Source organism: Trichoderma atroviride, chromosome 5 (assembly GCF_020647795.1).
Source record: "Trichoderma atroviride chromosome 5, complete sequence".
Classification (NCBI taxonomy): domain Eukaryota; kingdom Fungi; phylum Ascomycota; class Sordariomycetes; order Hypocreales; family Hypocreaceae; genus Trichoderma; species Trichoderma atroviride.
The window spans coordinates 2,471,914-2,486,492 of NC_089404.1; the positions used below are offsets into that span (position 1 = coordinate 2,471,914).

Sequence of the window (14,579 nt, forward strand, 5' to 3'; positions counted from 1 at the left end):
GATTTTTCATATAATAATATAGAATAGCAATATTACGCTGCGAATTCAAAGGCATCATAATTTAAAAGATGGTGGCCCATTTGGGGGTAGCCCATTGACAGGAGTGGTAACTTAAATAGTTAAAAAGAAAGACTGGTAAGCTGTCTTCTCCAGAGAGATCTGAGTCAACCTCCCTCCGGCAGGTAGCTAGCTACAGAATAGCAGAAATAAAAGCAGCAGCATCATCCCCCCTTACTCATCCCTGACCGTTTCATTCATCCCCCTGTGATCTGCCGACAGTTGATGCGATACCAGCCCCTTTCCCCCATATCGAATAAACCACAGCCACCAACCACGGTCTTGCGACGAATCTAACCCTCTTCCCTCTACTCCCCGAGCCCAAACTTGGCGCTGTCAGGAAGAGCATGTTTGGCTACCGCCGTGGCGTTCACCACGTGCAGTCCCCAGTGCTGAAGACGGTCTGGTACGTGGCGTGGAAGTCGCTCTCTTCGATGACCGTGGTCTCCCTTTCGAGCATGCACTTCTTCTCGCCCGTGAGCCTAATGAAGTGACCGCGCTTGTGGCCCCAGTCGATACAGAATTCCTTGACGCCCTCGACCTGGGTGGCGCTGTGGCAGCCCTCGTCGAAGCTGGAGACGTAGTACCCCTTGTTTATATCGTCGTTCCACCAAGTCCCACGGGAGCAGCAGGTAGCGCCGACGACTTGCTCCCAGTTGACGACCCAGCGGCTAGCAGCGGCGGGGACGGCGAGAAGGACAGAGATGGCGAGCGGAGAGATATGCATGTTGTAGGTTGTGGGGTGGTGGACTTTGAGTGTATGATAATGGAGATGGTGGCCGTGGTGGAGCAATTTGTGATGGCTGAGCGCAAAGGCAATTCTTCAGGGCTAATTGAGCATATAAATAAGCTTGATTTTCTAGTCCAGGTTGGCGGCGTATCAAGGATATAAATACTTTATGGGTAAGCTTCTACTTAAGCTTATCCGGACAGCTCGGTGTACGCACTCGTCATCTGACTGCGCGACCCCTGCTACGTGACAAATAAAAATTTCTTGATAAAGAGGCAATCGTGAAAGGGACGCATTTAGGAGCTTGGCTACAGCAAGGAGGATGACTTTGTCGGAATGTTATGTTGTGTGCTTGGGCATATGAGGACTTGGCGCGGGGCATTTGCCAACATTGTCAGACTATTGTTGGCTAGATGTCCTCATGAGAGATGCCTCGTCAGATTTTAGGCCCAATGGGTCATGAGTTTGCTCGTCCATAGTTGACGATTAGCGGTCCAAGCCATCCTGTTCCGTCCTTACAGTATCCGCTTCTAGCATGTTGCCAAGATATGGATTATACGCAGTATCTAGGCGGTACTTGCCGTCATCATCTTTCAGGAAAGTGTCCAAATGGCATGACATGGTTCAAGATGGTCTCGCGAGTCCAACAATTTGAATACGCGCTGGTATAGCGAAACAAGATGTCATTGCGGCTGTGGTTGCCAGGAGTATTTGTCACCCAGCAAATCCCTTACTGTGCGATTCCGCAAGACACAACCCACCAGATAATCTTGTTCCTCCCGTAAGATGGTGGGATTCTTACACTCCGCGGTGAATGACAGGACGCCCGCATATTGCGTATCACGTATTGCGTATGGCGTATTGCGTATTGCGTATGGCGTATAGCGTATTGTGGTCATCTTGCTCGTAGTCAACAAATCCGAGCCCTCGTCTTGGCATTTATCTGCTCACGAGACGAGGTCTGGGATAAACTGATGTCTTTTAGGGAAAACAATCTGTGTATATAGGTCTTGGCGCGCCCATATCCCTAGATTTTCCCCCAATCTCATTTTGTTGTCTTTTGTTTTTTAGCTGTCGAGGCTTGTTGTGTGATGTTGCGAGCAGCGGGCATACTTTCTTAATCTAGTGGCATAGTCCAAACATCTACAACACTAAGCCTTAGTGTTACAGAGAGGTTAAACACGAGATAGACGGAATAACCCTTTGATGCACTCATTCCTTCAACCAGATACTATTTTTATAAAGTAAAACTATGTGCTGTACTGGACAAACTAGAAACTAGAATGTAAAGGAGAAATTTGTGACCTACTAATTGATCTTGGCTTTTCCATCTCAGCTAAAAATAAAAGAAAATCGACTTTCATAAAAGCATCGGAAAACACTTATATACCTAACATAGAAACATCATAGAGGAGTAGCTGCATCATCCTCAATCACCTTTAACTCGTCCAAGTCATCCAAACTCTCAATACCTAGGCCGTCAGTCTCGTCATCTACATTCATCTGTAGTCCATTATTATTAGAGTGCTCCGTCTCTTTTTCTATCAAGCCTTCTTAACTTTCATTATGGTTCAGGCTATGGGTTTAAGCTATTGCCCTCCAGATGGAAGACTAGAATATCCATGGCATCAATCTGCTAATGGTTATGGCACTGTCATAGCTAATATAATTGTAAATGTCCTTTACCTAAGACAAGTAATATTCCGCTAGTCATATCAACTGGAAACTCGAAATGGTTTGCCAGCAAGGCTACCACACATTTCTTTTTATTTTCTCTACAGAGAACTCCATGATCAATCAATAACTCAGGCAACCTGTTTTGTCTTTCATCAAATATGGTATACGCTTTATATCACTGTTGATTTGTTGGTGGCATGCCCCCATAGCCTCCCGACATACCAGGATGATAAGCTGGACCTCCTTGCATTCCTCCCCAATTTGTATTTGGCCAAGCGGGGCCACTCCCATATGGTCCTGGGTTCGGTATCTGTGAAGGTTTGCTCATGCCGGTAGGTTGCTGAGGAGGGAAGCCTTGATACTGGCCGTAGCCTTGCATAAATGGCTGAGGGCCAGGCATCATCTGAGGCGGATAGTAGCCGGCTGTTGTATGTTTTTTTGCTTCTTACAGCTTTGGGGCTTTGTCCTTATAATCTGAATCAATACTATAATAAGCACATACGACCATAGGTAATGGAAAATTCGGGGTCCCGTCTGCTCCCCCATAGACAAGCCATTAACCGGCAGATTAGTAGTCAAGTGGGTGACCATTGGCGAACACCGGCTGTTGTATGTTTTGTTTCTTTTGTTTCTTTTTCTCTTTTTGCTCTTTTGCCCTGTTCTGGGACCATTGCCTCGAATGGGCAACGTCAGTTGGTGAAAAGGTGGTTGTGCAGATGGCTTGCCATCAACTCTTCAAGCTCCAGGATCTTATGCGTGGGTACGCGGTGCTCTTACTCGATCGAAACCCTGACCTTTTCAAAGGCCGAATCTCAACATTTTTTCAGTATGCGAATGCAATGAATTGAGTTTGCAAGTGTCATTGTTGTCGATCTCATGCTCGATTGAGGAGCAGACACGCGGTTGTGTTGTTGCAAGAGTTGAGCCGGACCATCGGCGGACTCGATAAAATCTCTATCCAACTTCCATCAACAGCACTAGCGGCTATTGGAAGAGGAAAAGCGCTTCAGCGGATTGCGGGGAAGCTTTGCTAGCTGGATGCTCTTCTTCACGCTTGATGTCGCGGCTATCTATGCGTTGGCGTTCAGTGGCTCACGCTATCAAAGCCTTTCGAAACCTGTGAAGAGAGTGATGGATTGCTCTGGTTCACACAAGAAGGTGATATAAGAGACTGCGATGGTCCATTGAGCAGGCCAAGTAACAAACACCAATCGAAAGACTGACTTGTACACCAACAAGGATGACTGACTCGACAACTCCAACGCGCCGCCCCTTCCACGGCTCGTGCCACTGCGGCTCCGTCAAGTACATTGTCTTCCTGACGCTCCCCCACAAACCGCCGTCCACTGCCACAACTTCGACCCCTGCCGCCGACCCGTCCCGCTCCGAGCAGGAGTTCTACCGCTGCAACTGCACGGCCTGCCACAAGGCCGGCCACTTCCACATGCGCACGGCCTGGGCCCCGGAGGACTTTCTGCTGCTCTCGCCGCTGGATCCCATGGCCGAGCTCGGAGACTACACCTGCTACTCCGGAACCATCCACTGGCTCTTCTGCAAGCGGTGCGGCGGGCGGTGCTTCCTCTTTGCCGGCAAGGGGGAGACGGCCGAGGTGGACCTGGACGAGATGGGCGTCAGGGACAGCGATGGCGGCAAGATGGGGAGGAGGACCGTCTGGCGACCCAAGGCTGAGGGCTGGAGCGAGCAGGGCGGGGATGAGGAGAGCGGGTTGAGGTGTTATCTGAGTGTCAATGGCTACACCGTCGATGCGGCACAGGAAGGGTTTGAATTGGGTGAGTTCACGGCCAACAAATGGGTCGCGTATGTGGACTGCCTGGAGCTGCATGGCCCGGAGCGGGAGCCGCGATATGATAAGCCGTATGAAGGCGGCGCGTTTTAAGCATTATTGAGTTCTGCTTGAAGAGTGTGTAGCTGGCTGGTGAGAAGCATCATGAAGTTGGCTTCAGCTGTATGTAATGTAGATATGACAACTCGGCGAGTCGACTCTAGCTCATGATGAGGAGCAATGACATATGAAGTTGCATTTCTCACCATTTACGGGCAACGGTTTGACCAGGTCGTGGCTTCAACGCGCTGGGCGTGAAAGAGGCAAAAGAGCGAGCGATGCATCCTGGATGGCAAAAAGGTGTACCTAGGCATGTAGAATCTCTGGATGGTGGAACTTGACTGAAATGGCAGCGTCGGTATCATCGGAGATCTCGATGCTGAAAGCGATTAGAGGGAAGAGATGGGCGTGGTCCCATATTTACGCGGCTATTATCAATTGCTGGAGAGAAGTAACGTGTAAGTACATGTACTGTTCAGGCGGTGACCAACGCTGTAGTAGCCGCGCTTAGTGAATGCTTAGCGGTGCAGTACCTGCTATGGATGCTGTAAGGCAGATCTACACCCTAGCCGTTTACATACATGCGTGCAACCTGCACATCATTCACATCATACATCTCCTGCAACCCAACCGATTCATCTGTCCAAAACAAAAGGGCGGTTGATTGCTCTGCTTGATTCATTTTACCTGTATAGACTTTCCACCTCTCATCACAGCCCCGACATGTCTCAATGGCGAGTCACGGCCGAGCATCCTCTCCGAGAAATGGAGGGCCTGGACCATGAACGATGTGCCGCTCTGCACAACCTCATCGTTGAGCGAGGATGGACTGCAAGCGGCCGCAGCCTCAACGATCTCGATCGCCGGTCGTGGTGGGAGTGCCACGGAGGAGACGCGCAGCTCTCACCGCACGCTGCGAAACTGAGCCCTTCGGTGGTTGCTTTTCTCAGGGCGGCGTGGCATGGCTACGGGATGGCCCAGCCTCAACACGCATTCTTCAGATATCTCGCTGGACTCTGCTCGCCGGATAATCTGTGGCGGAACACAAACTACAGCGACGACGAAGACGACTCAAACAAGGAGCGCTACGTGACGCTCTACATGGCCAATTGGGCCCTGGGCGCCAGTCATCCGCTGGGCCTTGTGTTCGATCAGCAGACATTCACGGCAATACAGCACATATCCATTCACGACACAAGCGTCACAATGAATGGTCGACAGGTCTGGCTGCCCCTTGAACTCATCCTCGAAGGCTTCCTTGACATGATGGACCAAGGCAAAGCGCTTGCGGTGGACTTGTCCTATGATGGAGAGCAGGAGAGGATCGAGCCTTGGATTATGCCGTCTTATACGGCCTGTGACTTGGACGAAGCTCTCGAAGCCTTTAGCCGACTGATACGTGCGATTGAAGCCCGTCTACCTGGAGCTCCCAATAATGAACCGCAAAGTCTCAGAGATGCAGTCGAATCGAGCGCGCTCTCCGCAAACAGCTTCGCAGGCCAGTTCTCGGCGCGGGCTCCGGAAATTCGATTCAGCTACATTGCACCTGGCCTTCGCATAGCCCACCAGCAGCCATTCGCTTCAGCCAATGTTGAACCAGGACAATTGAGGCCATTATTACTGTTCGAGAGCAGCCAAGCGGCTCATCAGGATACCGAACGAACGCCTTGGGGAGCACAAGTCGCCATATCGCCCTTCTCGCCGTCCTTTCGCCACATTACAACCTACCCTGCCGGCCTTTATCTGACAGAGACGGATCCACATGGCGCACATCCGTTTGAAGATGGCTGCAAGCTCATCCTGCCTTATGCTATCGGAGGTAACGGCTGGGCTCGGACTAGCGATGGTGCGCTATTTGGAGAGAATACGCACGCCCAGGGGCCATCTGCTACCCCAGTGCCACGCAGCACTGAGCTATACCAACTGGGCTTCAATCACTTTATCGAAATGCACGACGTGCAATTGAAACATGTGTTGTCTCGCTGGGCAGACATGGTGGAGCTGGGAAAGTGGGCAGTCGACGCTGATGGCGTTGCTGGCGGGATTGAGAAATGGAGGGAAGCTGATACTGAAGACCATTGGCAAGACTATCAGTTACCAATGTCTTGGTGAATTTCTTCATTCATTTACTCTCTAGGAAACCCGCTACTCGTTCATTTCAATGCCCCATTCAGCTCACTCCGCCATGACTATTTCTACGAAGACGAACAGGAGTCAGAAAAGGCGGTTTGACAGTTTGCCTTGGCACAATAGTCCGAAGTCTTTCCACAATAGCCACCTGTGCTGCAGCAGCCTCCAAACTCGGAGCCGGCACATGTATAATTGCCTGTCTGAACGGAACTGCAGAGTCCTTGGGGACTGACAGCATTGCCTGTCGTGCTGCAAGCGCCGGAATAGCAGTTGCCAACACCGCAATATGCTGAAGTCGAGCCGCAGTAACCGCTCACCGAGCAGCATGATCCGAACTGAGTGCCGGTGCACGTCTTGTTTCCGGCAAAGAGGGGGCCGCAGCTCCCATCTGTCGATGGACCGCCAATATCAGGATCACATTTGCCAGAGTAGCAGTTTCCTGGTCCACAGTAATCTGGAAACAGAATTCATTGTCAGTGTAAGATCTTGATATAAGCCTCAGCTATGATTGAAGGCGGCAACGCACCTGAAGTACTTCCACAATATCCAGCGGTCGAGCAGCATCTGGAACAAATCATCAGCTATATCCACAACACGTCATGTCGCATTATGATACTCACGGGCCAAAGCTTGGATTATCACACGTCGTGCCTCCATTCGCAGGGCCACACGTGCCATCCGTCGTCACCCCAGTCGAGATGCCGCTGCACGCTCCAGACACGCAGTTTCCAGCACTGCAGTAATCTGCCGACGAGCCACAGTACCCACTGGTCGAGCAGCATTTTCCAAAGTTTGTGCCTGTGCAAGTCGCATGGTTCCAGGCCGGTCCGCAGGTCCCGTCCGTCGACAGCGGCGCGGGCGTGACGGGGGCCACACAAACGGCATAGTTGAGCCAGAGATTGGTGCATCCATTGTTGATTTCCGGGTTCAGCGTCTGGAACGTTGTGAAGTTTATACCAAAGCGCAGCTCAATCTCCTCGCAGGTATCTCCCGCCACGACGTTGTAAAACAGGCCGCAGCTGGCAACCGTGCCAACTTGGGTGGGAATGCTGGGAGATGCCGTGGTGTAGTAGGAGCCAGCAGCAGTAGGGGCATAAATCACTCCACTCGGCACGAATTGGCCATCGGGAGGGCTGGAGCAGATCCGCTGTCCGGGTGCAAGGCGCTGGCAGTCTCCCAAGATGTTGGGGTTCCAGCTGAGGAACATGAGCGTTGTGACGTTGTTCGTCGAGTTGGAATACTGCAGGGCAAGCTGATCGCAAGATTGTCCATCCCAGATGACCTCCCCGTTGCACGCGAGGGGAAGACAGACTGGCGAACTAAACTCACACAAGGCATCATTCGTGGCAGCCATCAAATCGCCAGTCGTCACATTGTATTGCTCGGCTAGCTCCTGACAGTAGATATTTGAGGCGGTAGGAGGCTTGATAAGCTGCCCTGCACAGGTTGTCGTTGCCGCACCGTTGCTTGTGGTGGTGGGGGTGCCCGATACTGAGGTCGATGTGACCAGTGCATTGGATACGAAGAGGGTGGCGGAAGAGGTGGTGACGGGAAGACTGGTCGAACAGTTCTGTTGGATCAGGTTGTATTGGTCGAGAAGATAGGCTGATGAGTCTCCGGATTGGATGAATGGATCGAGAAGCCGCTGTCGCCACATTTTGATGAAGCACTCGTCGCATAGCTGTCTGCATGTTAGTTGCAAGTATACGGAATCGAAGCGGTAGGGAAGCTGGCTATATGATAGAGACTTACCAGATCATTGGGATACAAATTTGTTACAGCCATCATGTCTGCAGTCACCTGCGTTGTGTCAAACGTCGCATTGTTGCATTCTGGGGGATTGTCTGAAGGGTCGTCATTCCAACAATACATTGGGTCGTATCTGCAAGAAAAAAAAAGAGTCAGTGTTTTTGAAGCCTAAGAGGTCGTTTTCTCGAATACTTGCCTTATGACATCGCTTCCTTGCCAATCCTGTGACTCGAAGAAGCACCAGTTAGATTTGCTATTAGTGAGTATTGCCAAGTCAGAACAGAGCACAGTTTATATGAGTCGTAGAGAATACTTGAAATGATAACGCACCTGTCCTGCAAACAAGCAACGTCGTAGCTAGTCTTAAAGACAACGGGCAATGTCTTGGCCTGCATCACACTTCCCAAGAAGTTGAGAGTCTCTGAAGCACAGCTTGATTGGACCGAGGAGAGCCAAGAGTTTAATGAATTCGAGCAGCTGGGCGTGCAAAGTGCCGTGATATTGTCCATGAACCAATCTTGAAGTATTTGAAGCGTTTCTTGTCAGCTCGTAGATACCCCAAGCAAATTATTAGAAAGAAGCTTACAATCTCTGTCGACCCCCTCGGCTGCTCTGGACATGTTGTTCTCATCGCAGTCAATCGTCGCGTTGCTAGAGTAGCATGAAATTGTCAGCATGATCTTGAAAACTCCGCCGGCAAACGTTCAGCCACGCAACGGCTGCACAAGTCTTACAGAGCCTGGGTACATTGTGATGTAATGTCGTGTATTTCCATAAGCTGATCCGGCGTGTATGTGTCAAAGATCTGGAACTGGGCACTGGCGAATGATGCCAGTGCGCCAAGTGCAACAAGAGGCTTGCATAGAAGCATCGTGCCGCTGATTGACGATGGAGCTAACAATTAAAAAAAGAACAACAATTAAAAAAAGAACAGAGAGATGGAAGAATATCAATCCATCTGCCCATAAAGACTATAGAAAGAGGACAGGAGAGAATGGAGAGACCGCAGAGGACGGTTGGCACTTCTCAAGAAGCCGGGCTGAGCTTAAAGAGCCCTGTATGAGCTTTCTTTTAGGAACTCGGCAAAAATGAGAGTTAGTAACTCTCTAGGCTATAGATAAAGCATCCACTCCTTCAAGGCGCAACGTGAAGCCCGAGAAGCCACGTCCTCTAGCGAGGAGCCGACAGCGTGCGAGTGGGCTTTTTCCAACAACCCCCGTTGCTTACTAGCGTGACTCATTAATTGATGAAGATTTGCGAAATTTTGTTGATAATACAAGTAAATAGTTTATGGACAAATGCCGAGGAGGATTCGGCTTATTCGCCCAACGCCCGCACGTACGTACGCCTGAAGTTGTAGACCGTTACTTTCTTCCCGTCTTTTTACGCTTACCTGTAACTATACTATGTAGTCTATTACTAGTTTAGATTTGGCGTATCGGCGCTAAGATCGCCAAGATATGCGGATGGCAAGCCACTGCGTTTGATACAACTACCTACCTATTGCTGTCTAGTATGGTAATACTTTGCCCGCAAAGGTCTGCGAAGAATACATGTGAGAGGGAATTCTCAAGCTATCAGCACACGACCCTCAACGCTATAGACTATAGGAAAGCTACTCTATACTACTAGACTGGTAATATATTTTTCAAGCTTTCAATTTATGTGTCTATTTTCATTTTGCGGTTGCGCTTTTTGCACTATTGATTGTCTGATAGCAGTAGTTCTCATGCCATGTAAACTAAGTGGGTGCATCTCAAATCCTCCATGTAAGCCAAGCGGACGCATCTCAAATCCTTCATAAATCCTTCAGGATTTGCCAACCGGCTTTATCGTCATGGAAGCGTATTCACAAGCGTATTCGCACTGAGTTGCTGCAGTTGATGTCTGTTGCGGGCAACTCTTCATGCAACTGAGTACGCGACGTCATCTGTACAGTTGGCGAATTAAAACAACGAGCCGAAAAGCTCGGATTTAGGCTGTCGACGATGGAGCTGGCATTCCACAATTACTCAACGAAGCTGCCCGGCAGATATATGCTTTCTCAGTCTCTTTGTTTTCATTTTTTTTTTTTTTGTGGTACGATGGCTGACTGAGTTGTTGTCAAAACAATCATGTTTTGGAACAATTGCCTGCTCGTCGCGCTCGTCGCAATAGCTGGCGTGACGGCGGAGAAGAACCAAACGCTCTACAAGCCATTGTACGAGAAATACTCAAAGTCCACGCCCAAGTTTCAAAACGTCTCTCAATCCAATGTCAACCCCCTCTTCCTTGCTCGCAAAGGCTATCCGGCGAGCCACAATAGCCAAAGCGACAATGTTCACCACCCTCATGCCCTTATCAAACGCCAATCGGGTGGAAATGGCCTTCCAACTGGTCTTTGCGCACCAGGAACGCCTTGCGTGAATGGAGCATGCTGTGGAAAATCGGGACAATGCGGTTATAGTCCGAATGAATGCGGTGCTGGAAACTGTCTGTCAAATTGCGACGCCAAAGTCTGTTTTTGCTTTGCTTACTCTTGAATGCTGGTTTCAATATCTTTGCTTACCTCCATCTCTCTACCTATCTAGGCTGAGTGTGGCCAGTACGCTCTTCCAAGCAGCGCAACTTGTCCGATAAACGTTTGCTGTTCTAAATATGGCTTCTGCGGAACTATTGATGTGAGCTACCGTCTACACTACCTGGCAAAGTCCACCTATTAACGGAGCAAAAACAGGAATTCTGTGGCGATGGCTGTCAAGAGGGCTTTGGAGGCTGTGGCTCCGTACAAGAGCCCTCGTGTGGAGGTAACTCTATCCAACGGAAAATTGGTTATTATGAGAGCTGGTACGCAAATCCTGCTTCACGTAGTAGTATGATACCATGATCTTTTTTTTCTGACATTCATGTAAGGTCTGCTACTCTCAAGTGTAACAGCCGTCAACCAGGAGATTTGGATCTCACTGGATTCACGCATATGAATTTCGGTGAGTGGCTTCAACAAAGAACAACGCAACTCAGCTTGGAAACCAAGGCTGATTGATTACCTCAGCGTTTGCATATTTCAACCCAACTACTTTCGAGATGATGCCTATGAACGCCGGCGATCCTGCCCTATACAGCAAGTTTACGAGTCTCAAGACAGACTACCCAGGCATAAAGACATGGATTTCTGTCGGCGGATGGTCGTTTAACGACGCAACCAACAGCCCAAACACCCAGACTGCGTTTAGCGACATGGCCAGCACTGCTGCAAACAGGGCAAAATGGATCAAGTCTCTTACCAACTTTATGCAGACGTATGGGTTTGATGGTGAGTATAGCTCAATTTTGATCATACGATACAAGCAACACAAGAGACTAACGTGTTGCCTAGGCGTGGATATTGACTGGGAGTATCCCGGCGCTCCAGATCGAGGAGGCGTCCCCGCCGACACACAAAACTTTGTAGCGCTGCTCAAAGACATGCGAGCTTCTTGGGGCAGCAAGTACGGCATCAGCGCAACTATACCCAGTAGCTACTGGTATATGCGCTGGTTTGATCTCAAAGGTTTGTCTTCTCGGCACGTACTTCCTCTTCTAGGGTTGACTGCTAACGCCACCACCTCCTATAGGAATGGAAGATTATCTTGACTGGTTCAACTTCATGAGCTACGACATCCACGGCGTATGGGACTCAACCAGCAAGTTCTCCGGCCCCTATATCCTGCCTCACACAAACCTCACCGAGATCAAGATCGGCCTCGATCTGATGTGGCGCAACGGGATCGATCCAGCCTACGTCACGCTGGGGCTCGGCTGGTATGGCCGCAGCTTCACTCTGGCTGATCCCTCGTGCAGCACGCCCAATGGAGTCTGCCAGTTCAGCTCCGGCGGCAACCCCGGGCCGTGCTCCAACTCGGCCGGCACGCTCTCCAACGCGGAGATCTTCCAGGTTCTGTCTCAGACCGGGGCAAAGCCTTCGTTTGACGCAACGGCCGCGGTCAAATGGATCACCTGGGACACCAACCAGTGGATCAGCTATGACGACGGGCAGACCATGAAGCTCAAGATTGACGCTGCAAACAAGCTTTGCCTCGGCGGCATCATGATCTGGTCGGTTGACCAAGACGACACCAAGGGAACCAGCACGTCGGATCTGCTCGGCCTGGGCACCGCCAACGGCGTATCCTCCGAAAAGGCCCTGGAGCTCAAGAAGAACCAGAGAGATGCCGTTAGCCAGGCAACCAACATGAACTCGTGCTACTGGACTTTCTGCGGCGACTCCTGCGCCTCGGGCTACTTTGCAGAGACGTCGGCCAACGGGCAGGTCAACGGCGTCAGCTCCAACACGGTCTGCAAGAACGGCCAGGTCGAGACTCTATGTTGTGCTTCTGGCACTAACATGGGCAAATGCGAGTGGGAAGGCTGGAACGGCGTCGGCCTGGCCTGTAGTGGCGGAGGCTGCCTGGGCTCTGACTCAACGGCCATTGCCTTCAACACCAACAATTACGCCAAGCAGGCCGCTGTTGCGTTGTTGTTTGACCAGACCTGTCACGGAGGGTTCCAGTCGTACTGCTGCTCAGGCTTCAAGGCGTCTCCCAAGGGGGGTGTATCCAGCCTTGATCTCATCGGACTCAACGGAAAAGAAACACACCCGGGCCTCAATGTGGGCAAGCTTACAGGCTTGACGGTGGCATGTACAGCAGCAGCCACGGCAGCAGGAACAGCTGCAGGTAAGATCCGGCGTTTGCATTTCCATCAAACAACTGTACCTTGTGGCTAACAACATGACTCTCTTCTCTCTCAAGGTGCTGCCGCGGCCATCTTCACATTCGGCATCGCCTTTGAGCCCGTCTTCGCAGCCACTTTTGCCGCCGTCTTCGCGGCCTGCGAAGTCAAGGCAAAGCAGGCTTCTGCGCTGCAAGCAGTTGGAGTTGTGGCGGGTCAACGCACAGGAGGTCGCGGGCAGACGAATCCTAAGCCACGTCCACAACCCAACCTGCCTGTTATCCCACCAAAGATCCCGCCGAAGATCCCTGGGGTATTCGGTCAGTGGACTAAGACGTCATACGACCCGAAGAAGACCAATGACTGTCAAGTGACTTACACTTGCAAGTATGGCCGAGGTTTTGATGAGGTAAGCATGGTAGTTTAATTGTGAGAGTGTAGAGGGGGGGGCTGCTTGATGATGATGCTAATCCGTTGTGAAAGATTTGTGATAACCAGTCCTGGGGTATTGACAAGGCCAATGGTGGTCGAACTATATATCATTACGACGGTGAGTGTTCAATACTTGCTATGCATAGCAACGTGTTGATAAGCACACGATACTGACCAGTAACTCTCTCTTATATAGCACGCGGTGCTGATAGTGAATATGCCAAAAACCAATGGGCTTCGACCTATCGCAAGTCATGGTATCGTACTATGGCCCAAGCCGGAAACCCTGCACGGTGCCAAGTGTAAGTGTTGTCAGGGTTGGACTTTATTCATCAACGCTTTGGAAGCTGACTGTTATCAAAAGTGACGAGTTCCCCATGGGCAGTCTTTGGGAGGGCAGAGCTCCCTTTGGCAACCAAGTCTGCCGTCTGGTCAACGGAGTGGCAAACCGTAATCAGGGCACTGACTTCCAGCAGTGGCTCTCTGCAATCTGGAAACCCTGTTCATCATTGCGCTCGTCTTACGGAAAGCCTGATCCTCCGATTACGTGGCAGTTCAGCCATACTCCCGGCGACCCTCGACTCGTCGCCAACAGCGCGTTCCCGCACTTTATCCAAAAGTACGGCTTCGACTCTCAGACTGTAAACTCCCTCTGCTGGGCAACGTACTCGTACCCAGATCTCAACGGCCAGCAGCGTATCAGGACGGCATCGGACCAAGGCTTCCGCGTCTTGCCAAATGACCCCCTGTATCGCTCCTACGGATGGGCAAGCCAGCAGTACTCTACCAATCCCAATAACGCGCAAACTCTTCCAATGGATGTTGCGAGCGCTCTGTGGCAGAAACGCACCAACGCCAAGGCAGCGCTTGAGAACCTGATCCCAGTCCAATTTGCAGACTCGGAAGAGATTCCCTTTGCTATTCCTTGCGGCGACTGTAGCCTCATTATTGATGATGAAAACGAGATTGTTTATGATCAGAGGGAGCCGGTAGATATCCCTCTTACAAAGGCCGCCGGTGAGACTCCCATGCCAACAGCTGCCGTGTATAACAAACCAAAGACTGGAAACACGGTCGACAAGGTTCCAACTGAGACAGGTTCGGTTTCTCAACCAAACTTTTGATGTGAAGGAGACGTGTATTTATGGATGTACACAAAACAAACTTGGTTAATTACGGCTGCAGAGCTTTTGTAGATACAGAATATTGGCATTTTTGCGAAACGATAAATTCATGCCCACAAGCCTATTTCTTGTCTCACTCAGGTGGCGA

General features: G+C 50.6%; 5 protein-coding genes across 5 annotated transcripts; 3 read left to right on the forward strand and 2 right to left on the reverse strand.

Annotated features, from left to right (window-relative positions):
- Positions 1 to 427: 427 nt before the first annotated feature.
- TrAtP1_010021 (uncharacterized protein) lies at positions 428 to 784 on the reverse strand (the record flags this gene model as incomplete). Its single annotated transcript, XM_014090000.2, has 1 exon — positions 428 to 784. One exon carries the CDS (start codon positions 782 to 784, stop codon positions 428 to 430), a length of 357 nt encoding a protein of 118 aa, XP_013945475.2.
- A 2,920-nt stretch (positions 785 to 3,704) lies between these two features.
- On the forward strand, positions 3,705 to 4,361 carry TrAtP1_010022 (uncharacterized protein; the record flags this gene model as incomplete). Its single annotated transcript, XM_014089999.2, has 1 exon — positions 3,705 to 4,361. One exon carries the CDS (start codon positions 3,705 to 3,707, stop codon positions 4,359 to 4,361), a length of 657 nt encoding a protein of 218 aa, XP_013945474.2.
- A 669-nt stretch (positions 4,362 to 5,030) lies between these two features.
- Positions 5,031 to 6,419, forward strand: TrAtP1_010023 (uncharacterized protein; the record flags this gene model as incomplete). Its single annotated transcript, XM_014089998.2, has 1 exon — positions 5,031 to 6,419. One exon carries the CDS (start codon positions 5,031 to 5,033, stop codon positions 6,417 to 6,419), a length of 1,389 nt encoding a protein of 462 aa, XP_013945473.2.
- A 634-nt stretch (positions 6,420 to 7,053) lies between these two features.
- Positions 7,054 to 8,094, reverse strand: TrAtP1_010024 (uncharacterized protein; the record flags this gene model as incomplete). The annotated part of the gene is made up of 1 exon (XM_014090024.2): positions 7,054 to 8,094. The coding sequence occupies one exon, from the start codon at positions 8,092 to 8,094 to the stop codon at positions 7,054 to 7,056; it is 1,041 nt and encodes a 346-aa protein (XP_013945499.2).
- Positions 8,095 to 10,300: 2,206 nt separating this feature from the next.
- Positions 10,301 to 14,431, forward strand: TrAtP1_010025 (uncharacterized protein; the record flags this gene model as incomplete). Its single annotated transcript, XM_066114530.1, has 11 exons — positions 10,301 to 10,681; positions 10,757 to 10,846; positions 10,903 to 11,012; positions 11,079 to 11,152; positions 11,218 to 11,478; positions 11,542 to 11,715; positions 11,780 to 12,880; positions 12,956 to 13,284; positions 13,374 to 13,425; positions 13,504 to 13,609; positions 13,672 to 14,431. 11 exons carry the CDS (start codon positions 10,301 to 10,303, stop codon positions 14,429 to 14,431), a joined length of 3,438 nt encoding a protein of 1,145 aa, XP_065970626.1.
- Positions 14,432 to 14,579: the final 148 nt, after the last annotated feature.